Source organism: Sycon ciliatum, chromosome 3 (assembly GCF_964019385.1).
Source record: "Sycon ciliatum chromosome 3, ocSycCili1.1, whole genome shotgun sequence".
NCBI classification, from domain to species: domain Eukaryota; kingdom Metazoa; phylum Porifera; class Calcarea; order Leucosolenida; family Sycettidae; genus Sycon; species Sycon ciliatum.
The window spans coordinates 25,726,465-25,750,253 of NC_088645.1; the positions used below are offsets into that span (position 1 = coordinate 25,726,465).

The 23,789-nt window shown below is 48.3% G+C and overlaps 5 protein-coding genes and 1 non-coding gene across 22 annotated transcripts in view; 2 read left to right on the forward strand and 4 right to left on the reverse strand.

Annotated features, from left to right (window-relative positions):
- The window catches only part of LOC135811906 (mucin-3B-like), a 29,021-nt gene extending 26,205 nt beyond the window's left edge, over nt 1–2,816 (reverse strand). Inside the window, exons 1-4 of one of the 3 annotated variants that reach the window (XM_065325151.1) lie at nt 2,579–2,816; nt 1,906–2,229; nt 1,059–1,430; nt 24–296 (exon numbers count right to left, since the gene is read on the reverse strand). In XM_065325151.1, coding sequence (XP_065181223.1) covers nt 24–296; nt 1,059–1,430; nt 1,906–2,229; nt 2,579–2,639 — 1,030 coding nt within the window. In that variant the 5' untranslated portion in view covers nt 2,640–2,816. The remainder of the gene's footprint in view (nt 1–23; nt 297–1,058; nt 1,431–1,905; nt 2,230–2,578) is intronic. The other 2 variants (XM_065325150.1, XM_065325152.1) reach the window with 2 other exon arrangements.
- A 3,321-nt stretch (nt 2,817–6,137) lies between these two features.
- On the reverse strand, nt 6,138–8,502 carry LOC135811908 (tyrosine-protein kinase csk-1-like). Its single transcript, XM_065325153.1, has one exon. It carries the CDS (start codon nt 8,142–8,144, stop codon nt 7,155–7,157), a length of 990 nt encoding a protein of 329 aa, XP_065181225.1. The 5' UTR covers nt 8,145–8,502; the 3' UTR covers nt 6,138–7,154.
- Nucleotides 8,503–13,216: 4,714 nt separating this feature from the next.
- Nucleotides 13,217–15,346, forward strand: LOC135811909 (tyrosine-protein kinase CSK-like). The gene has a single exon (XM_065325154.1). The coding sequence runs from the start codon at nt 14,037–14,039 to the stop codon at nt 15,084–15,086; it is 1,050 nt and encodes a 349-aa protein (XP_065181226.1). The 5' UTR covers nt 13,217–14,036; the 3' UTR covers nt 15,087–15,346.
- A 2,967-nt stretch (nt 15,347–18,313) lies between these two features.
- LOC135811913 (tyrosine-protein kinase Fes/Fps-like) lies at nt 18,314–20,821 on the forward strand. The gene has a single exon (XM_065325177.1). It carries the CDS (start codon nt 18,677–18,679, stop codon nt 19,769–19,771), a length of 1,095 nt encoding a protein of 364 aa, XP_065181249.1. The 5' UTR covers nt 18,314–18,676; the 3' UTR covers nt 19,772–20,821.
- An 864-nt stretch (nt 20,822–21,685) lies between these two features.
- The window catches only part of LOC135811911 (AT-rich interactive domain-containing protein 1A-like), a 67,832-nt gene continuing 65,728 nt past the window's right edge, over nt 21,686–23,789 (reverse strand). For 11 of the 15 annotated variants that reach the window (XM_065325169.1, XM_065325176.1, XM_065325173.1 and 8 more), the window contains one exon: nt 21,686–22,396. In XM_065325169.1, the coding sequence (XP_065181241.1) occupies nt 22,357–22,396 (40 nt within the window). In that variant the 3' untranslated portion in view covers nt 21,686–22,356. Of the gene's footprint in view, nt 22,697–23,789 lie in introns of all 15 variants that reach the window. The other 4 variants (XM_065325172.1, XM_065325165.1, XM_065325168.1 and 1 more) reach the window with 1 other exon arrangement.
- On the reverse strand, nt 23,400–23,471 carry Trnad-guc (transfer RNA aspartic acid (anticodon GUC)). Its single transcript has one exon. It is a non-coding gene; the product is annotated as a tRNA-Asp (tRNA).

Below are 23,789 nucleotides of genomic sequence, written 5' to 3' on the forward strand. Positions count from 1 at the left end.
GCGCCTGCTACCCATCAACTTACCAGCAACTGTGAGCGTGAAGAAGTATGGCATCTGTGATGGTGAGTCGCTGCTGCTGCTGTCATTGAAACACGTGTAAACGCCTGAATCACTGACAGCTAGTTGTCTGGATGGCAAGGTAGCTAGTTGCGTGGCTCCGATTGAGGGCGTGTAGGCAACAGACGTGTTTAAATTGACGAGAAAGTCCAACGGGTGTGTGCACATTGGCAGACTTGTAGCCAGCGATGAATTGAGACCGGCCGCATAGATGGCTGTCTGGTTTGCTTGTCCGGGGCCTGTAACAATAATGACGATGACAGCAACAACAGCGACGACCGAAACGTCAACACCAACCAGAACAGCAATAGCAGCGGCAACAACGATGGCAACAGCAGCAGCAGAAGGAGCAGCAGCAACAACAACAACGACGACGACGACGACGACGACGACGGCGGCGGCGGCGGCGGCGGCGACGACGACGACGACGACGACGACGACGACGACGACGACGACGACGACGACGACGACGACGACGACGACGACGACGACGACGACGACGACGACGACGACGACGACGACGACGACAACAACAACAACAACAACAACAACAACAACAACAACAGTCAGACGTCACTGATCACCTACCGATGTATCTCCTCGCAGCACAGGTGATGTCACCTGTGACACCCTTCATGTAGATATTTTTATAAAATACATTAAAAGTTACTGCTGCGGCATGAGTCTCCAACGTCTAGAACCGTTAGCACATCAGTAGCAAGTTCCCAGCACTGGCATACATCGAAATGGTGCTGCAAGTGTAAAAGTGTGTCCATGCAGTGCAGCCAGTGCAGCAGTAAAGTTTACATTACACATGCGCGTTACCACCGGCTTGCGATTGTGTTGAGAAACACAACCAGCTTAGAGAAGTTTTCGCTCGTGCCAGGCCACCACCATGCCTGATTATACCACCAGGGTGGCAGATGCACCGCCATAAACGATGAGAGTGAGGTGGTAAGTTTCACAACCAATGCCGATGAGGGGGGGGGGGGGGGACTTACCGTAGACAAATGTTCGTACGATCTCGTCCGGCGGTGGGCCAGTGTTTTGGGTGCAGTTGTACAGCTCACTGGTACACATGACCAACCCATAGGTCGCATGGCACGTCACATCTATCGTCTGCCCGTGGCCGCGATCGACTATCGGCCCCCAGAAGACCAGTGTTGCGCACACCGTGTCCAGGAACAGCTCGAGGCTCTTTCTACTGTACGAGACGTTTAGGGAAGCAATCGAAGCGGCAGGGCTGAGCACGGCGGTCACATTGAGTGACACATGCCCCTGGGCACAGCATGTGACCGTGTTGTTTTCTGTGCTAGTCTGAGACAAGTAACGTCGGTATGGCGGTAATGCATCAGTGATCCACTGAAGTGGAGCTGTTGACAGCAGAGAATTCAAATGGGAGACAGATAGAAAGACACAACATGATGACATGCCCTCAGGAGAATGCTTGCCAAAGAGTCAGGAAAAGGAGGCGAACCGAACCAGTTATGATACCGAAACAGTTCGTTTCAGCCTGCGGCAAAAGTGATAAGATGTTCAGGAAGGGCCAACCCACGAGCAAAGCAGCCTACCTTTACCGGGTTGAGGGTGCCAAAGCAGGTCTGATACGCATTTTCCCAAGAACACAATCATACAGTCGTGGTCAAAGAAATCCGACCCGCGTGCCAAAAGCAGCGCCAAGGCTCATGCGACCCTCGCTGATCGGTTCTTGGAACGTGCATGCTGTAATTGAAAATTATGGAAACACGGCGCTACCTTTGGCTCGTGGGTCGGATTTCTTCGGCTGCGAATGTAGAACTTCGACTCGCGCACAGACAAAATTTAATACACACTCACAATAATACTCACCGTATACATCTAGACGGAACGTTTTCTGCGACAATTCGCCGCTGGTACTTTGACAAACGTACGTAGAAGTGTATTTCTCCTCGGCATATGAATCAGAATCTGATAGCGGTGTTGCCGAAGTCTGTGCTTGTCCATGAACCGCCACTGCCGATGATAATACAAGAGTTTCATCATCTATGCCGACTAGACTGATTACGACTGCCTCCGCCAAGCCTTTTCCATAACATACCGGGACGGTGCTGAGGGGCTCGCCCAAGGAGTACGCAGCGCGATACTGGCTAATACCGTCCGAACTGTTGCCCATCGTCACTTGTGGGAGCTGACCTGAAAAAAGTGAGAACAAAACAAACCGAAGCAAGAAAAAGATACTGGGCCGCTCGGAGCGGAGGGCAAGATTCGTGAAAATGCGCCTGTGTGCTTCAGTGGGGCTGGTAATCATGGTAATACTTCGACGCGGCCATGGTCAAAACAGCCAATAATTATGCTAAGTGGCGTTTCCAGTTCAAGTTTTCAGGCTGCCACCGACAAGATTATCGGCTTACACCGCAGCAATGTCGCTATGGTATTGTTAGACATGGCAACGCACATGGACAAAGAGACAAAGACTAAGTAACAGTTACTAATACTTAGTTCACATAATCATTCGAAGACACAGGTGTTTCAGTTTCCTCACCTGAGCAACGATGCAGTCGCACTACCAGCACCAGCCCAAGCAGCATCCAGTGGAGCATCATTTTGACCGTACATCCACGCTCGAGTCCACGACTCACGAGCGGCTCAGGGAGAAAAACAAGGGTCTCTAAAGCTATGCCCGAGGTGGCAAAGATCTAGGACTGCAGCTCTTCTCTTTCTTCTTCTTCCTCGAAAAGATTGCCAATGTCAATGATATTCATCAACAACATAACAGAGTCGAGCGCCAGCAACGGCAAACGTGAAGCACGAAGCAAGACAAGCGAGGTCAAAGTGCAGAGTTCATAAACTTTCAAAGCCTCGTAGATCTACGCGCACCGACCTCCGACTCCGGAGTCTCCGCGAAGCTCTACAACTACAAGTAGACACCGTCTCACTTGCACTTGATCAGTGCATGCAGTCCCTACAAGCAAGAGTAGAACCAAGAGTGGCAAGACGGCAAGAGTCTTGGTACAAGGCCGCATGATGTACACAATCATGTAGATCATAGAGTCTACATGTGGCTATGAAGAAATAATCGATGGCTATTAATTTTTATAAGGCCTTGTTCTGAGTTTTGTGGTAAAACCAGAAGCCGAGATCGAGAAGGTCAGCGCCGGGCGCTACGCGGCCTCACCGATCCAGGACTACAACGTAGGCTCGCGCTGGCTGCACCGATGCATTCCCGAGGCACAGCTCTCTGCTAGCTGCATGCTGTGTGTTGACCTCTTCAACCGCTGTTTACTCGCCAAAACACAGCCTCGCGAATGGAAATCTGCCATTGTGGTACCCATATTTAAAGGCAAAGGTTGCCCAGCCGAACCGAGCAACTACCGCCCAATCTCTCTGGTAAATGGAATCCCTAAGGTGTATGAGTCAATTGTCAGTCGCCAGTTCTATTCGTTTGTTGAGAAACATAAGCTTATTAGTGAAACCCAATTCGGATTCTGCAGAACCAAGTCAACGGTCGACCAACTTGTTCAGCTTACAACCACGGTTTCCTGCGCTGTTGACATGAAATCACCTTGCGATCAGCTTTTCCTGGATTTCTCCAAGGCATTCGACAGGGTCAGCCACAACTTGATCCTGGAGTCGGTTTCCGGGTGGTGCTCGTCAAACGCTTGCGATTGGATTAAAGACTTCATCAGTGACCGTAATATCTGTGTCCGAGTTGGGCAAAGTCAATCTGATCCGTTGCCCATTACAGCTGGGGTGCCTCAGGGGTCTCATCTCGGCCCCCTCCTCTTTAATCTATGCATAAACTCTTTTCCTGATGCCCCTCCCCTGTCTCCAGTAATCTCTCTTTTTGCTGGCGACTCCAATTTAATCCTTGTTTCCCCGCCTAAAACGTCAGTGCCCGCTCACCGTGCCAGCTTTCAAGCTGATATTGAACATTGCCTCAAATGGTCAAGAACCACTGCCATGAAATTTAACACCAGTAAGTGTGTTCATGTGTCCTTTCGGAAACATGCTCTGACTCCCTGCCCACCCCCCTTCAAAATGGATGACACTGAGGTTACGACGACTGACAGGCACTGTCACCTTGGTATTACCCTTTCCCCGAACCTTAGTTTCTCTGACCATATTACTAAAATCACTAGTAAGTATCGCAGTAGAGTATTTCTATTATGCCACATGACCCGTTGTCTCCCCGCATCAACCATCAATTTACTGTATAAATGTTACGTGAGAGCCTTACTGGAGTATGCTGTCCCTGTTTGGCTGTTCGCCATGTCGTCTACGCAATCCTGCACATTGGATCGACTACAAGCTACTGCTGCCCGATCCTACCTAATACGTAAGACCCGACAGCTTCCTACTTGGACAACATCCAAGAATGTTCTGAATCATCTGTGTGAATGGGAATCGCTCCAATGGGGTCGTCAAATTCTCTCTCTAGTTTATTTTCATCATGTATTCTACCAATTTCCAGCACTACTGAGCCAGTTTAGTTTCGGGCCATCTCCAGCAGCTGCCGCCACCCTTCCTCTATCGTTTTGCCTCGTTCTGGAACTCATTTCTTTAAATCTCCTCTTTTCGGTTTATCAGTTGTCTGGAACAAGCTTCCTGAGAGCCTACGCAGGGAGCGATTTTCTGCTAAGTTTCGGTTTCTCCTGAAGGACCATTATTTAACGTACAAATTCTCCACCACTGGAATTCCTGATTTTCGTATCTAGCTCTCGTCATGTATTCTGTTTCTCCCTGGTGGTTTTACCTGTAGTTTTCCCTGAGCAGTGTTTCTGCTAAGTACTATTTTCCCTTCTCCCTTTTCACTTCCCTTTCGTCTCATCCACCCTTCCAGGAAACTCCCCCGATAAGTATCCATTTACTTTTGGAGAATCCTTCAAATAAAGTCTAAATGAAAAAAATGAAGTATTCTGGATCATAACTACTTCCCGGGCCTACTGCATGCTACACTTCAAAGCTTCTTTATTCTTTCTTTGCCCTTCATGGACGAGGAACCTGACGCTACGGAGTGACCTAATCATGAAATCATAAGACATGCTTTGTGTGCAATGCTACCTGTGTGAGGAGAGGTTCAGATGTTCACGGTCGGGTTGTGGGTAGGACAGCTGGGTATACGTATAGAATAAACACCGATGTCGTAGTGTTTATGGGAATATAAACACTGCTATTATTATTTAGAACGAGGTCTCTCTCGTTGTCCAGGAAACGACCAATCAGCTACATTCCCGTCAAGGGCCTTATCAGAGTTTAAAGCCCGCTCAATCGTTATTTTACTACTCTTTAAAGCCCGCTGAATATTCTAAACGGGTGCGTACAACTCCCTGTATGCATTATAGTACGGTGCAGATAATGATAAAATTAATAAAAACCGAGGCGTAGACGAGGTTTTTATAGACAGTGTTTATATTCCCATAAACACAAGACAGAGGTGTTTATTCCATTTATACCTAGCTTCGTTTTTGGCCTGAAATACTAGTCCGAAATAGCTTTTTTAGTATCCCAGTATTATAGTGTATACTATTATGTGTAGGCAGGATTGCGTGTTACAGACCTAAGATCAATCTTTCAACAAACTTCAGCATCAGCACCCTGGTGGCTGGGTGGCACCACTCAGTGGTCGGATTTCAGTTGCCAGCACTGTACAAGAGAGTGCAGATTGGGAAGGGGGGGGGGGGGGGGGGACTACTATAAAAAAGGTGGCGCCCGCACTCTGAAGGGCGGCGCGTTCCTTTTGAAAGGGACGCTCAAAATGTGAAGGAGGGCGCAGTGCCCCCGGCGCTATGTCGCTTTGGCGAGAACCCCGGGCATAGAATAAACTCAGTATAGACCGATCAGATCTGCGACTCACTGTCCAAAGTATGGCTGTGTAGTCTGTACAATGCTGCTCCGATGAAATCCAGTCACGTCATTCAAGTTTGCGCCTCAGTGCACCTTTTCGCAGCCTAGTGTGCGTAGGTCTCGGCGGCTGCGCAACGCCCAGCATGCACTGGAGGGATGCGACTGGATTTGATTGAGCAACACTGTACATGCAATCATGTACACTCAGAAATGCAGACAAGACCAGACCTCTCAGCAATCGTTCGACGGAGACTCTCTTGATTTAGGCCGTATAGTAAGGCCTGTGGAGAATCCATTAGTACAAAAATAATTCAATACAATAGTATACAATAGTATACAATACAAAATCAGCTGACACTGTAACACGTGTCGTATATGGTCAGCAGGGTAAGCCTACTGCAACAGTTTGTGAAGCGGCGACAAGCTAAAGGAATTTTACATGTGTATCAATGACAGCTGCATGGGCATCAGGTTGGCAAACTTCGGCACGCAACAAGTGACCATGATAATTGCGGAAAGGAGGCTTTTCACTTTTTAGCAGCTCGGAGACAATATAATGTGGGCGGGTACTCAGATGAGGTGACATGTAGGTGGCTGCAAGGGAGTTTGCGAATCCTCAATTCAGGAAAACACTATAAATATAACAAGACTTGGTAAGGTAATGTGGACCTCACGTATGTGTTATGTACATAAACATATTTTTCCTGCTAGCCGCGCAGATTCGAATTACGTGCTGCTCAAGGTGAAACAATGTACGTCTGCTTCGGCACACTAAATTCGCCAAGTCGTGAGAAGCTATTTTTATTTGCAAAGAAAGTAGAAGAAGCAAGGGCATTCGAGTAGCGGCAAGCCACTGGGAAAACAGATACATGCACCCGTGCTTCCAGAAATCTAAAATGATAATTGCATGCGGCAACAAGCTTGCACGCTGTCCGGCCAAGATTCTTTCCCAGATATCAGCTGCATTCTACTGATTCAGTACACTATAACGTTCCAAAGATTCATCGCGTACCTTTAAAATATCCCCGGCCGTCTGCAAGCAGTAAGCGGCTCATCTAGCTAGTTTATTAGAGACTGAAAAAAGCCCAGATGATAAAGAGACTAGAAAAGGATCAAAGACTCAGTATCTTTTCAAAAGAAACCCTTCTGAGCGCCTAACTGAGTCAAAGCAAACTGGTGACAATGCAGTTCCTATAGCAACGAAGAAAACTTACATCGGGCTCTGAATCACACAATGGAACACCACCTTCTCTGCAATGGGTTCGTGGCAGCTTCTACATAATGGCACACTCCACTGTCACGCGAATGGGACCCGCGATCTCGGCAAGTCGCCGGCGTATCGTGCTGAAGCTTGGCCGATCTTCGGGCAGCTTGGCCCACGCGTCCGTCATCAGCTGATAAACATCGTCGCGGCATCCGTCCGGCTGCCCCAGGCGAGTTCCAGCCTCCAGAAAGGCCAGCAGTGCACCTGCGTTGATGCCCGTCGGTCCGATGATCCGAGTGTCGGTCAGAGCCGCGTAGGGCGTTTCGCCGAACGCCATCACCTCCCACAGAACCACGCCAAAGCTCCAGACATCGGACTTGGTCGTTGATGTTCCATGAAAGACCTCCGGAGCGCTCCAGAGAATCGGGAAAGCACCGTTCGGGTTGCCAGAGATGTATGCGTACTCGTGGTTCTGGAACGTCAGTGAGCCAGGCGCAGTCTGCGAGATCATCTGGCGTGTCAGTCCAAAATCCGTGATCTTGCACGTGCCACTGTCGGACACCAGGACGTTGCGAGCAGCCAAGTCCCTGTGAACGATCCTCTTCTCCTCCAAGTACTCCATGCCGGATGCTAGGCCAACGAACATGCGACAGCGCGTGCGACCTCCCGACAGGTACTCCTTGCCTTTCAGCTTCTGAGCGAACTCCCGCAGGCTGCCTTTCGCCGCCAGCTCCATGACAATGTACGGAAGACCGTCATGTTCATCAACACGCTTCACACCGATGATATTGCGGTGCTTCAGGTCCCGCATGATCTCGCCCTCGCGCCGAAATGAGGCCAGCAACTCACGGTTGCGCCTCGTTCGGAAGTTTGGCACCTTGACCGCCACCTTGAGTTCGCCCTCCTCGCCGGGAATGTTTCTTCTCCAGGTGGCGAGCCACGCATCGCCGAACGAACCGCTGCCCAATTTCTCGCCTACTTCCATTTCAGGAATGTCCGGAGGACCCGTCTCGACGTGAGCGAGCTGATCGACAATTTGCCTGGCCTGCGTGTTGCCCATGATATTCTACAGGTTAGTTTTCTGGGTCTGTCTATGGACGCAACTCAGGATCACTTCGTGGAACGCGATCCGTCCAGCGACAGTGTGGATTCAGACAAGGCCTTTTCTTGCAACTGTCCTATCAACGGCCGCAAGTCAGACCCAAAGAAACAACGCCCGCGGATGATAAGACTGTTATGCTCTTTGGAGTGCGGACGTCTGCCCCGTCTACCTTTTGGACAACAACGACAGCAGTTCTTTTTTCATTGAGATGTCTACCACCGGGCTCTCGGAGCGTTTGGACGATACGCTGTGTAGACTGGTACTCGTAGAACCAGCATCCAGCACTGGATTGGATTCATCGAAAGTTTCCGCTTGCGCTCTGCGGGTCTGCTGTGTTAGCATAGAGATAGCCTGCAGGAAATGTGCATGTCTTGGACTGCAGAGTGCGGTCCACATGGCTAGCTAGTGTAAGATGGCTACTGACATGCAGATCACGTTGTCATTGTGCGTGACAGAGTACGTCGCATACAGGTTCTCCTAGCTGTAGACCTACTATTGCACTTACGTTACGTTATCGCGATGGTATAGAAACTTTTCTAGTATTACGTGTAGGGCTCAAACGATTAGTCCGATTAACCGGTTGCAGACCGGTAAGAATTAACGGTTAACCGATAAAGATAACGGTTACGCAGTAACTTTTCAGTCAATTTTTCAAGTATCAGGTCGTTGCAAAGTGTGCACTTTCGCGGGCTGTCGCACGCGTACGCAATTTCTGGGCTGTCAACTCGGTCATATCTGGTCTCTTGGTGTGAGAGTATGTATGAATGAGCATGCAAGAGAATGTACAAGTGTGCGTTGCACTGAATAGGGTACATTTTTTGAATGAGTATAGTCAAATATACGGTTAAAAAAGAGTCCGCAGGATTGCCGTGGCTTATAGGTTATAACCGGTTAACCGACCGTTAGCTTAGCAGTTAACCGTCAGGGGTAAAACCGTGACCGTTTGAGCCTTAATTACGTGTCACGAGTTGTGAACTAATCAGCAGTTATACTTACCGGTATAAGTTATAGCGCTAAATGCAGCATCCACTGATCCAGCTTTCACATCACAGCATATTATTACAATGTACACTGTGTATGCTGTGGTGTATGTTATGTGGATTATACACTGTACATGTACATGCAATAATATTATTATGATGTCATGCATTTTCTTTTCATGGTACATTGTACATGTATCTCTATTTTTCACATCTACATGCACATGACTTTATTTTGCCCGTAAAAGAGGCCGTTACCCCTGATGCAATGCAGCACTGTCAGTATCAGTCGGTGGTACATGTACTTTCAAGTAGCAAATTTTTGGGAGAAACTTTCGAATACAGTCATGCGGAATATGCGGAATATAGAATAAGAGAATGTGATGTACTTTTTTCTAATCCCAAGAGCAGGTAGCTTACGCGCACTCTTCCCTCTTGGTAAAAGCGTTTCGTGTGCAGCGACATGTTCTATATTATAATATATATATTTTTGTTTTAAAGTAATGCTGAGAATTACGTGTGAGAAGCTAGCCAATGTGCTTTGTTTGAACAAGGATATGAGTCAAAAGGACGTGACTATCGTCGCAATAGCAGTACAGACATTTCAGTCGCCAGCAATGTTACTTCAAGTGACAAGCAGAAGGAGCTATTCTGCTGAGCAGCGTTTCCACTTCCCGGATACTGTGCAATGCCGACTGTCACCATTCCGTATGACCGTATGCAAGCGATGCGGCAACAGGAAAAGTGCATCACATGAACTCGGAAAACACAAGTAATTATAGTTAGCAATGGAACTACACTACGTAACAGTAGCGGGCTGCATCAAGCTGTAACTCAGAGTTTCATGGCTATCCACCAATCCTCAGACAACAGTGTAGACTTCTACAGATAAGGGTTGGCGCACATCGTCCGATGTACAGATTGTCAATGTACATGTACATGGCTGTACCGTGTACTTCAAGTACTCAATCTGCGGGCAGAACTGTTTCGTCCTTTGTGGACTCATCCGCCCCAGCACAGAGAAAATGAGGCCGAACCTGAAAGCAATGAAAAATATAACTTCCAAAGCCAGATTTAAACCAGGCCTGCAGGCGCGAACGTACCTTGCCAGAGTGCTCATAATAATTATGCTACACTATACTGTAGAGAGGACGTAACCTACATGTATGTACATCTCATTCATAGGTTGCCTGATGATCGTAGTAATACGTGAAACTCAGAGTTGCGACACAGCTTCCAATCTCTCTCTTGTGTACATATCATTCAGAAACCCATTATAATAATTATTATGTGCATCTACACTGTACAGCACTCAGCAGGGAGACGTCGACACAAGAATATACAAGTACATGTAGTTGTAGTAGATCAACTACACTACTGTATGTTCTTGCGTCGACTCCCTCTATCGTGGCTACGACTCACGGATGAACAGCAAGAACCTGTGAGTATGAGACATTTTTATGAGTCGTTGGACGCATCATGGCCCTGGCACTGGCGCAGTGGCGGTGAATACCAGTCCTGTACTCGCACTCTGTTATGCTAGCATACTACAATTGTAGTACAATGTAGCCTAGAACACTGACCATACAATGATCTGAGCGTAATCAGTTGCGAGTTGAGGCGTCTGACGCACTGGTCCGTGCGTAGCAGGATGTATGTCATTCAGCGCTCGAGCAGCAGCAAGCTTGGCGGCTGCCCTAACTTAGCCTAAGTTCTACAAAAATAGTAATGGCATGAGTCAAGGTTTGCACTTGCCTCGAGCTTTCCCCTCAAGTGACACGTTTGACAGGTGAATTTGAAGGGGACAGTTGACTATTTACCTGCTCGCTTCAAGTCTTGCACCATGTTTGCTGCTCATGTACTTGTACGTACTTGAAGTATATGGGCACTATTAGTACATGTAGTTGAGGAATTATTGCCCAACACCACCTTTGTCACTATCAGCGCATGTTGAATGGTATGCTGGAGTCGCTAGGCGACAAGCACATGAATTCCACGCTGGCGTCCAGCGTCTTTAAGCACTGGCATCGGTAATGGCTGTAGCCCTACTTGTTGTTGAAGCTTATTTTAACGTCGCAACACAAACAGGCGGTTGGAGAGAGAGAGAGAGAGAGAGAGTGTGTGTGTGTGTGTGTGTGTGTGTGTGTGTGTGTGTGTGTGTGTGTGTGTGTGTGTGTGTGTGTGTGTGTGTGTGTGTGTGAGAGAGAGAGAGAGAGAGAGAGAGAGAGAGAGAGAGAGAGAGAGAGAGAGAGAGAGAGAGAGAGAGAGAGAGAGAGAGAGAGAGAGAGAGAGAGAGAGAGAGAGAGAGAGAGGAAGGGAACAACATAATTGGAAGGGCGAGTCAACCTCAGGGCTACACTAAAGCAATTGACTCATACAATGTACCTGTACATGTAGTCAATACGGACCAGAAAACGGTGTGTTTAAGGGACTGCGGCCACTGCCTCCTCCCCCCCCCCCCCCAATCAGGGATCGGTACTCGGCCTTGACGAATAGGATAGTGCTCGTAAGATTGACAAGCCTGATCTGCTCAAAAAGCAGTGATATTGGCAAACCATACAAATTGTATGTGTGGCCGGCAATTCCTGGAACATTCCTCCGCTTGAAGTAGATTGTCCCAACTTCTAAGTTCGTATTCCTCCGCTTGTTTAACTATGTGCCCAGCATGGCACAGACACACGACTGAAGAATTGGCCGCCACTATTTAGCCTGGTTTGCACCAGACAGCTGGTCAGTTAGTGAATTTCTACTTTTCACTTAGTCTTTGTTCGTTTCACTTTACGCCTGCACACACACACAAATACACACACACACACACACACACACACACACACGTGCGCGCGAAGTAGGAGGACATGCGTGAAAGTTGGGCAAAATAAATTTGATGCCCGGGGTGATGGTTCACTGAATGCAAACAATGGTTTAGACCAGTTACACGTACTCGTACAGGCCGCATAGAGGCAAGGACAACCCGAAGCAGAATCTCCCATTCCCATTCCGTGTGTCGGTCTTGGATGCGTTTGCAAGTGTCAACGCCCCTTGCCCCCACGCGGAAGGTTTTGCATTCAGCGAACCATCACCCCTGGCGTCAAATTTCTGTTGCCCAACTACCCTTTTGGCCTGGAATGCCCTGGATAGCCAGTGCGAGTCCCGATTTCCAGGCAATACCCGTTGGTGCAATAATGTTGACTCAGTTCATTCACCTTTCAACTGCGCGACTTTGAGCTGTGGAGGCTTGTGCAATGCTATGACTTCCTGAAAATGACCAGTTGCCTGCGTGAAACGCTCATGTCAATTCGTGACGTCTAGCTCGCCCCTGCTGACGCAAAGTGCTGTGCAGCATGCGCATGCATTGCAGGCCACATTGTAGGCGTGCAGTGACTTCGGAATATTTCCCTAGCCTCCACTTCTGGAAGGTGCGCCTAAGGACAAAGGTCCATTTTGGTTGAGCGGACGACTAGAAGTGCATGCCATGTACGTATACTTGGCGTACTACTGTCATCGCTTTCCCGGCCCTCTCTGTTCTCTTCCTCATGTCCACCATGAGTCTCTTAGCCAAAAAAAGAAGATTATAACCACGTGTAGTATCAGTGGTGCAGTAACAGTATATGCCAGCCTTGCTTGATATCCGCCCTGTGATCATGACTCATACCGAACTGCACGTATTATACAAATGTAGCTACTGTGCGTTACAGACAGTGGGGATGATAACAGATTATCGGCAAGGATTCGTCATTAGACAAATATCTGGTAGCAAGGACAAAGCGCAAGTATGCCATGGGGGGGGGGGGGGGTCACTATCAAAAGTTGGCCTGCGTACACACCGGATTGCTCCAGGAGCACATACATGTAAATCATAACCATCAGAAGCGGGGAAGACCTGTATCAAACTATACATGTACGTCAATTACGTCATGAATCGTATCGCTTCGGTGACGCATAATGCTGAAATATACTAATTATACTTTAAAAGCACGCGCATAAAGTGTCGCTCCAAAGCTGGGGGAATGTACACTAAAGTAGAAGCTGCCAGGAGCAACATGCGGAGAATTTCCCCATGCCTGTCATGCATCAGTACTGTACCACGGAAAAAACCCATCGCATTACACCTAGGCATGGGGTATGCGTGTTGGAGATACTTTTCGCCGGACGGGGCCAATGCTTCGTACATCCGAGGTTTCCCACTGACCCCAATCACGACCTCTGGATCTGTGACCCTCTCGCTCGGGCAGACTCATCCGCACCTCTCCGTAGTTCTGACCTCATTTGCAAATCGTTGCCATTGGACCAGCTACATTCCGTTTGATCTGCACAGTTTAAGAAGAGACAACTCACCGACCAATAACCATCAGACGAGCTTTGCGGGGATCTGCAACGAGCTGGTCTAATTAATATTTTCAGTAGCAGCCGTGACCTTGTCTTTGGTGCATCATTTGGCTCTACTTCCGCATGCAACGGCATGGTGCGAGAATACAAGACCGTATTCATTATAGTAACAATCATACCGCTTATCCTCAGAAGGTAGAGCTCCAAGATATTGGTACGCACTATACACGGTACCTTGGCAAACGTGTGTATGCTGTAGTGCGTTGGAGCGGCAAGCCTGCAGTGCTCACTGTACATGCGAGCAGTCAGCGGCACTCACTGGACCGGCGCCCCCGGGGAGTCCCCGCTATCTGGAGAGCAGCTCTCCCTCGTTTCTGCAAGGCCTTTCTTCCTCCGCCGTGTCGAAGGAAAACCTGGGCATACAACCGTGAGCGAGAGGTGCTGATGTGCCTGCATGCTTCCGCTCTATTGTGCACATCCAGCAACGCAGTAGGCGCGTTTACATACATCTGGTATTACCGGATATTGCCATTATTGCTCTGCCATGGGAAACTGCAATCAACATAGACTGGATTGGTGCCCCGAACCATCCAGTGGGGAGTGTGCGCCCGAACTGCCCTCCATGGTTGGCATGGAAATGCTGGGATGCGGCAGCTTCGGTCGCGTGTGGCGTGCATCGTGGAGACCGAGCGCTGGCAAGGCTAGACCAGTGGATGTTGCGGTCAAGGTGCCCGCTGGCCGCGCCGCGGAGGACGAAGCTGCACGGCGGGCCTTTAAACGTGAGAGTGAGATAGTCAGCGAGCTGCGGCACGCTAACGTTGTGTCCGTCAAGCTAGCGTCATCTCACCAGGGCCTGCCCTTTATCGTAATGGAACTTTCCACACGGGGCAATCTACGGGATTTCGCGCGATCCTGCCAACGCCGCCGCAAGTCCCGTTTGAGCAATGGAGGTGATCACATCCGCTGTCGAATGTGCCTGGATGTTGCCTCGGGTATGCAGTATCTATCTCAGAGACGACTCGTACATCGTGATCTGGCAGCGCGTAACGTTCTGGTGATGGCAGATGGCAAGTGCAAGATCACGGACTTCGGTCTGGCACGCAAGATGATCGAGTCGCCCATCAGCTCCGTCTCCACCGATGGCTTCACTGATGCGGTGGGCATGGAAACTGGGAGTGAGTACGCATATGTTACAACCGGCGGCGAGGTACCGCTTCCAATACGCTGGTCAGCCCCGGAGCTGCTGCGGTCGGGTCACTGCAGTAGCATGTCGGACGTGTGGAGCTTCGGGGTACTGCTCTGGGAGGTGATGGCGTTCGGGGAAACCCCCTACTCGGAACTTGACGCTACTGGCTTGGTCAACGACCGCACTGGCATCGATTACGAGGTTATGTTGAACCGCTTGGACAACGGATACCGGCTAGGCCAACCTGAAGGGTGTCGTGACATCGTCTACGGGCTTATGAGAGACACTTGGGCGGACGGGCCGAGCTCACGGCCAACATTCACCGACATTGCTGTTCGACTGCAAGACATCATAGGACCAGCTAAGCCCAATGTGTGGGCACGTTGCTTGCTTGCGGAACCGCTGTAACCGCGGCGGTGGCCCATACGCAGCGAGCGCCATGCTCATAAATCGGCAGGACCCTTCGCACACTGCGACCATAATTTTGAAGCTCCATTCTAAATTTAATGTGTATTGAACTTGAATGCTCAGACATTGCGTCTGCTTGAAAATGCTTTGACAAATTCTCCTTGAATACGTTTTTAGAACACGGAGGCTCCACTGCAGCCAATTCATATTATGATCAGTCAATATCAATCGTCAATATCAATTATACATGTATACCGGAATTGTCCTCGCTGTGGTGATGGTGATGTGAGTGCAGAGTTTTGAATAAAATTTGCAGCGTCAACGACCTTTGTGTAGTGGTGGTGACTTGACTTGAGGTTTTGGAAATTGAAATTATCTTTCATGATCACTCTACTCCACTGGCCAGGAGAAACTCAGAAAAGTCTGAAGAAAACGTCACCCCCTAGCCCTTGGTGGATAGTGCCGGCAGAAAAATTGGCCGCGAGTTTGGTGTGTTTCATGCATGTTTGGTATGCGGATAAACTGAAAAATTGGCCGAGTTTGGTGTGTTTCATGCATGTTTGGTATGTGGATAAACTGAAAAATTGGCCGAGTTTGGTGTGTTTCATGCATGTTTGGTATGTGGGTAAACTTGATAAAGAAATGAAGCAGAATTCAAGGAATTGCCTGCCATAATGTTGGTACGGTTCTGCCAATTTCATTCCTTTCGACCAGAATCTGCCAATTTGTTTTCGAGCATTATCTTCCAAGGCCAAGGGCTATCACCCCCCCCCCCCCCCCCAAGCCAACGAGCTAGGCTTTGCTACTAAGTAATTAGTTACATTGTACATGTAGCTACCCGGACCATAGCCATGCCAAGCATGGGTAGAGGTGTCATCCCAGCAGAGGTCTTTCAACAGTAGACCTGCTAGTAAAACGTGTTTTATTGAACGCACAAACCAATTATGTAAGCGTTGTTTCATAGATCTATGAAACAACGCAGTAACACACCCATTGCTGCTTGGTATACTATCAGTTGTACCAAGAGTCCATAACATGGACTCTTGGTTGTACACCTCAAATGGTCAAAACATGGAAGGTGGTTGCTAGTAACTAGGGAGATCTCCTAGAAGCATCATCTCCATCCATACACATTATGTTCGGTATGGTTGGCGCTTCATAAGCGGAGCGACAACAGCCTATATGCCTCATCCATGGCATTGGCCTCTATTATATAAATTTCATTTTTAGATCATGGCATGATGATTCATTTTGCAGCGCTGGATTGGTTACTCTTCCTGCTTCTTTTGACATCCAAATAGGACCGAAAATGATTGAGTTACAACATGACAAACCTATCGACCGGTGGTCGATTTTTGCATGGCTGGCTGGATAAGGGTTGACATGATGTTGGACGGTTGACAGCATCATAACGGTTACAAAGCGGAGGACATCGAAAACAGTGCTCCTGACTACAACCATCATCGGTCGGCAGAGCGCCCGTCCAGTCTTGCTCCGGTCCGGACCCTCATTATTCTAGGGCAAGACATTATTTTAGATATTGAGGGTCTGGACCGGGAATTTTCTTGCGAGGAGCCCTGTTTTCGACACCGTGACTAGTGCGTCCTCCGCTTTGTAACGTGCTTCACGCAGTGGAGTCGAGTCGAGCGAGCTGCAACTCCCGCGGCCCCGTGCCGAAAGGCGGGCTCACATCCTTACGTAGCCACTTCCCCGTGTCTAGCGTCTAACCCCCAAGACGAAAAAGAAGTACCGGTATACAAGTAGCCGAAATTTAGAAAACAAACAAACAAACAAAAACACGCTGTCAACCGTCCAACAATACATGCACATGCATGCTGGTAGTCTAACTCCAACACTCCACAAATTAAAGGGGAAGTTAAGGCAAAAATTAAAATTTCACCAGTTGTAGTCTTCGGGGTGCTGAGTCGAATGGTCTTGGTCCGAGAAAGCTGAGACGCTCCCTTCCTACTTGAATCCCAATCGAACTCGCGCACTTCCACCGAAACTGGATGACTGCGCCCTACTAGATGGGGATTTGTATGCAAAATGTCACTAAAAGCGCCGTTTCGTTCTTATAAAAGCACGGATGACCGCGATTGGCCCATATGTTGTAGTCTTTTGGACGCTGAGTCGACTGGTTTTGGTCCGAAAAGGCTGCGATGCAGCGTTCCTCCTTTATTCCCAATCGAACATGGTTGAACAAGCGGTCACGTGCTCCTGCGTACACCAGTCAGCTGGTCACCGTGCCTGCAGGGTACAACTAATACTTACTACTAGCCTGTTTGACCTTTTTTGGGTGCAGTCCTGTCACTCGAGTTGAACTCGAGTTGAACCTTGGTGTGAAAGTTGTCGCCTGCTGGCGTGGTGACCAGATGATTTGGGCACCCAGGAGCACGTGACCACTTGTTCAACCATGTTCGATTGGGAATAAAGGAGGAACGCTGCATCGCAGCCTTTTCGGACCAAAACCAGTCGACTCAGCGTCCAAAAGACTACAACATATGGGCCAATCGCGGTCATCCGTGCTTTTATAAGAACGAAACGGCGCTTTTAGTGACATTTTGCATACAAATCCCCATCTAGTAGGGCGCAGTCACCCAGTTTCGGTGGAAGTGCGCGAGTTCGATTGGGATTCAAGTAGGAAGGGAGCGTCTCAGCTTTCTCGGACCAAGACCATTCGACTCAGCACCCCGAAGACTACAACTGGTGAAATTTTAATTTTTGCCTTAAACTTCCCCTTTAATTAGGGCTTGAAAGTGCTACGTCACAGCATAGCAACAATTTCAAAAATTCAAAAACTGGATCCACTTGGATCCAGTTTTTGTATGGATCCAAGCACATTTCAAGCGGTCTTACCCACAGCGTGGTGATGTAGCCAGTGAAACTGACTGATTTGGCTACTGGGGGCGGGCTTACAACTGGTGGCGAAATAAAAGTCACACCTGCATGCGACATCATGAGTGGGTTCCTATGCACCCACATACTTAGGCAATAGCAAAGTCACACCTTAGTGGATCCAAAAATAGAAATCTGATGTCAACTTACTTACTACTCCCTGGCCGTTTTGACGTCATCACTTTCAAGCCCTTATAGCCTATATAGGGCTTGAAAGTGATCACCATGATCACTAGCACTGAGTCTGTATCATTGCCCCTCGCTGAAAATTGTGAAATCCGATCGCGCGAGGAGTAAAAGAGTCTTGCACATTCCAGTGTAGATCTACTGACTGTACTCGTACCTGTACCGCGGTAGTCATCAATCATCATTCATGGTCATGGTGTAGTTGCACTGACACATTCTTATGTAGATCTACTGGTACGTAGATCTATGGTCTGCGGCTTTCAGATCGCGCACATAGCAAACCTGGGTCTGGGATGTGTGTTTGAGCGTGAATGACATGCACAACAGTAGCTCCATGGTCTGGACCATCATCATGTAACTTGTTGATGGAGTTGTGCGAGTTGAGCATCCAGTATTCATGGTGTTATCGTTGATTGATCGAACTGACTCCTGCCGGGGCCTGTTTGTTGAGGACGAAGTGATCGCATCTCGCTGTATCGGCGAATCTTCGCCTACATAGGTCTGCGGTGATGGGCAACACCGACAGCAAAACTTTACGTACAGTTGGCAATACGCTGCAGATCGAATCCTCCTCGCCGCCCGTCCTGCCTTCAGTGGAGACGGTGCTGCAGAAATTGGGCAATGGCTACTTTGGGGACGTGTGGCACGCCAAATGGACGCCACCAGGTGAAGTGCAGAGCGAGGACGTGGCCGTGAAGGTGCCGAACCGTCGGACCAAAGATGAGAGAGCACTGCTAACGGAATTCCTCCGCGAAGGCGAGCTGCTCGGAAGACTCAAACATCCGAATGTCGTCCGTGTGCGGCTGGCGGAGAGTCACGACGGCTTGCCGTACATAGTGATGGAGTTAGTCCAGGGTGGATGCACTCTGCTGGACATGGCTAAGAATATACCATTCTTCACAACACTGAGCAGCGAGACGCTACGAGCCAGCTTCTGCATGATGGGAGCTGGTGTAGCGGCTGGCATGGACTATCTTCAGAAGCAATTCATTGTACATAGTGACCTGGCCGCGCGCAACATCCTGGTGATGAACAGTGGAAAGTGCAGAATCACTGACCTGGGTTTTACTCGCCAGATGGTGGGCAAGACACCGCTTGGGTCCATACCATTCAAAAATCACGAGTACGTGTACATGGCTAACAGCCAGGGTACCTATGCTCTGCCCGCGCTCTGGAGTGCGCCCGAAACGTTCCGCGGCCCCGCGACCAGTCGGTCGGACGTCTGGAGTCTCGGCGTGGTGCTCTGGGAGGTGATGTCGCATGGCGCAACGCCGTACGAGAGCGTGAACGGCATCATCACACCACGTGGGGTCAGTGTCAGCTGTTTGCGAACGTTCCTGGAGGACGGCGGGCGGCTGCCAAAGCGGGAAACCGCTCTCGGAGAAGTCTACCCACTGATGCTTGAAATATGGCGGCTGAAACCAGAGGAGAGGCCAAGCTTCCAGAAAATTCAAGAAAGGCTGGAGATCCTGGCTTGCGGTGGGCGCTGGAAATTCTATCAGGAGGTGGCGAAGCTCGTGGCTACTCAGTACCTCGAATCCCAGTGGACCTTTGTGGTGCTGCTTTTCGGTGTGGCGTGGTGGTGGTACTGGCGTCAAGCTTGATTCCAGCAAGGCGCGCCCCCGCTGCGTGCAATGTCAACTCAAGACTGTTTCCCAATGTACATGTAAGCGCTTGGTTAACATTTAGAAGTAATTTGCATTATGACTGTCTAAACATCTGAGAATGACAGTAGTGCAAGCCTGCGAAAGATATTGTCCTTGAAGGCTTGATAAAGCTATCTCCCCCCCCCCCCCCCCCACACACACACACAATAACTATTGGTCTTATCTATGCAAATTCCTAGTTTTTAACATTATGTCTCCCGGCAGTGTACTACTTTTTGGAAGAATTGCCCGGTGTGCACGATCTGTACTGCCGTGTTCTGGCATTCTGCATCCATCACCAGAACGGCAAATAGCAGCAGCATTCGGCGATTGAAGTGCACGGTCACCAGAAGAAATCGGAGAGTGCACCAGTGCGTATAGATATCACGTGTATATGTACATGAAGGTGCATCGGTGTGTCCGGGTGTTAGAAAGAATTTTCCGCAACGTTGATAGCTGTTGTTTGTTGTTGTTTTGCCGTGAGCGAGCATGCGTTTCTGGTTCTTCCTGCTGCTCTTTGCCCTCGCTACTTACAAGTTATTCATGCCTAGTCTGCAGGCGTAGGACCGTTACTTCTTGAACATTCATCCGCACTCTATTTACGAGGAATTACACATACACTGGTGTATCTGCTAGCTATTACCCGTTTTGTTATTCAGAAATATAGTAATTTAGTGTTATAGTATTACATTATCCATGCGGAGACAGTACTATTACTTCCATCCAAGGCTATAGAGAATCGGATGCATATACATGTACATGTATAATCTTGCTAACTGGCTACTGTGTTCTGATTTCGTTGTACACGCACACACACACACACACACACACACTAGGTTTTCCTACTTCATTCGCCTTTTTTCATTTCAAGATAGCCTTAGTTTAGTGTTAATTCTTTGTGCTATTGCTATGCAGCCGCTATCAAAAGCTCTGCTTGGACGATGTTCTTTGATTCCAGTTTTCAATATCATTACAAGAAATTAATTTCAAAGGCCGTCGGTTCTGTTATCTCCGTGGATATCCAGATATCCGTGCTTTCATGCGAAGAGTGAATGCTTATAATTTCACCTGGGTCCGCTTTGATGGAAAGAGACCACCTTGTCGGGAGGGAAACTGGTCATATAATTTATTTTAAATTTATTTTACGAGCTAGGAGTTGGCTTATGCAGTCACTCTATTAATGTTGTATACTATTTTTATTAACTAATTTCCCTCAAACCAGTTACTATTTTTATTGTTTTACTAGGGACATCCCCATTGACTGGGAGTCTTGTTACAGGGTATTCTGTGAGTTCATGTATGACCACCGCACGCAGTCGATGATCTTCTGCAGCCATTCCAAGTATAATGCAGTCAGTATTAGGCCTTCGCGGGTAATGCCGGCAGAAAAATGGGCAGAATTCGGTACTTTTTCTGGTAAGTTTCATGCATGTTTGGTATGTGGATAAAGAAATGGAGCAGAATTCAGGGAATTGCCCGCCATAAGGTTTGTATGGTTCTGCCAATTTCACTTCTTTTCGAGCAGAATCTGCCACCTTTTCGAGCAGTATCCGCCAATGCCTAATCAGTATGGCTTCCAGCTTTCGGAGAGGGTAACTGGTCCTGTACGAGTGCTTGGCACATGCAGGCACTCTAGTGTAATTTGTGAGTTCATTTTTAAATCATGAATTATTTATGACTGTAGTTACGCAGCAGTTAACGATCCTTTGCAGCCGCCTGGTATAACAGCGTGTACGCTCGTGAAAGTGCCCTGCACGTGTACGCGCACACGCATCCGACTGCGCTGTTCTGAATCAAGTTCAGCGTTGCACACTACAGCCTATGCTGTAAGCTCATGACGACATCGGACAGACACGGATAAACCGCCAACAGTAACAGTAAAGCACGGTTGTTTTTGGACTATTGCTAAATACGCACACATTATATAACACACAAAACAAATTGGAAGCAGAAAGCTAAATACGCACAATAACACACAAAACAAATTGGAAGCAGAAATTGGTCACAACACACTCAAGCTATAAGTACATGCTCATACTATTCCTAACTAATACAGTCCTAGTTTTCTGAACACAATGTGTTTGAAAAGCAAATAAAAAGTGATGGACAAGAGCAAAGACCTGCCTAATAAGGGTACATGCATGAAGAGTAACAACGGATGAAGTAACATGCAACAGGGATGACGTGCGGCATAATAAAATCACACAAAAACAATCCAAAAGGCGCCGTGTGTCACAAGATGGACCAGGCAAGCATGTTCTCCTGATCCACTCCCAACACCAACGAGTAAGTCAAGATAAAAAACAGGCAGGCAGGCCTACACGCCTACAATCGGCTGCGTACCTTGCAGCTAAATGCATCTACAAAGGAATGAACAAAGGGCTCACATAGAATGCATATCAACTGATAAACATTAGTGGGGTGTGCTCCAAGGAAATTCTTCACGGCAACATGACGCCATAAAATGGTAGGTCGTGAGGGTGAGGCAGTGGGCTTAGAGGCTCGTGCACGGGGTTATTTTTTATTCTTGTTCATTCTAGCTTTTATGAGTCGCACGCACCATGCACAGGTCCTGGGAGATTTCTAATAGTTAGTTCAACACAAAACACGAATGCACACACACACACACACACACACACACACACACACACACACACACACACACACACACACACACACACACACACACACACACACACACACACACACACACACACACACACACACATGCATAGCAGTAGTAGTAACATGCATGATAGTGGTAACATGCATTAAACCTCCTGGGGATGAGTACCGATTTGTGCACGTCAAAAAGCCCGGAAACAAGAGAGCCTGGTTGAGCGAGACCACACGGCAGACTATCGGGACATTGCACGCGCAGATCTGAAGCAGTAGCAGCAAAAAAGCAGAAACATGAATGTAGAACGTCAGTACCGTCGGTCAGTACCGTCGGTGTAATGTTATCGCATGAGCTGATTGTTTAGCAACTGGTGGTGTTAGTGGACATACTATAGTGTAACTTGTAGTTTCTTGGTCCTTTTATTTTCTATAAATTTATCCTTGGCTCTCCATCCGAGTCCATGAATAATGAACGAAGGGTTTCAGTGGAGTATATGAACCAAGGAATGGTAGCATCTAGGGAAACTGCATGTGACCATTGGGTATCCGTTGGCGCCCTCTCCTCAGTGTCCCAGGCCCACAGGGATCTGGTACCTCCCCATACATCCATACACTTGCCTCAAGGGAACAGCAACGGGGTGACCCGAAAACGTTTCATGATTACAATAAAAACAGCACAGAACAAGACTTGCATGGTAGTACCACATTCGATTCATACGATTCACCAAGCACCACACCAGATTGTATGTTTGCTGTAGAAACAACGGGCGGATGTTGGTCTTCCTTTTCTTTCTTATCTTTAGAAAAAGGTGTGCCGGTTGGGTACGGTTTTCTTGATTTGACAATATGGGCATTGCTCATGAAGGAAGTATAGCCATTCTTTCTCTGGGCAGAGACAGCATAGCACTATTGCAGTGCACTCACTGAATGCAAAAATAACTGTGTGCCCATGAAAAAAAAGAATGTCCTCCCCGGCCGGGAATCGAACCCGGGTCTTCCGCGTGACAGGCGGAGATACTTACCACTATACTACCGAGGATTGACTGGAAACTTGGACGGAAACGGTTGTATTGATGGGGACCTTCTTAGTACCCGATACTATGGTGACGAACAAAGCATTTGCAGATATACCGATTGTGACATATCTACCCATCGCAATGCACGACATCACCTCTAAATCGCTCTGATCAAGCAGTCAAACACGACATCACCTCTGATCAAGCAGTCAAACACGACATCACCTCAGATCGAGCAATCAAATACGACATCACCTCTGATCAGGCAGTCAAATACGACATCACCGCTGATCGAGCAGTCAAATACGACATCACCTCTGATCAAGCAGTCAAACGCGACA

Coding starts and splice junctions, on each gene's coding strand:
- LOC135811908 (XM_065325153.1), bottom strand. CDS start 8,144: ATGGGCAACACGCAGGCCAGGCAAATTGTCGATCAGCTCGCTCACGTC.
- LOC135811909 (XM_065325154.1), top strand. CDS start 14,037: ATGGGAAACTGCAATCAACATAGACTGGATTGGTGCCCCGAACCATCC.
- LOC135811913 (XM_065325177.1), top strand. CDS start 18,677: ATGGGCAACACCGACAGCAAAACTTTACGTACAGTTGGCAATACGCTG.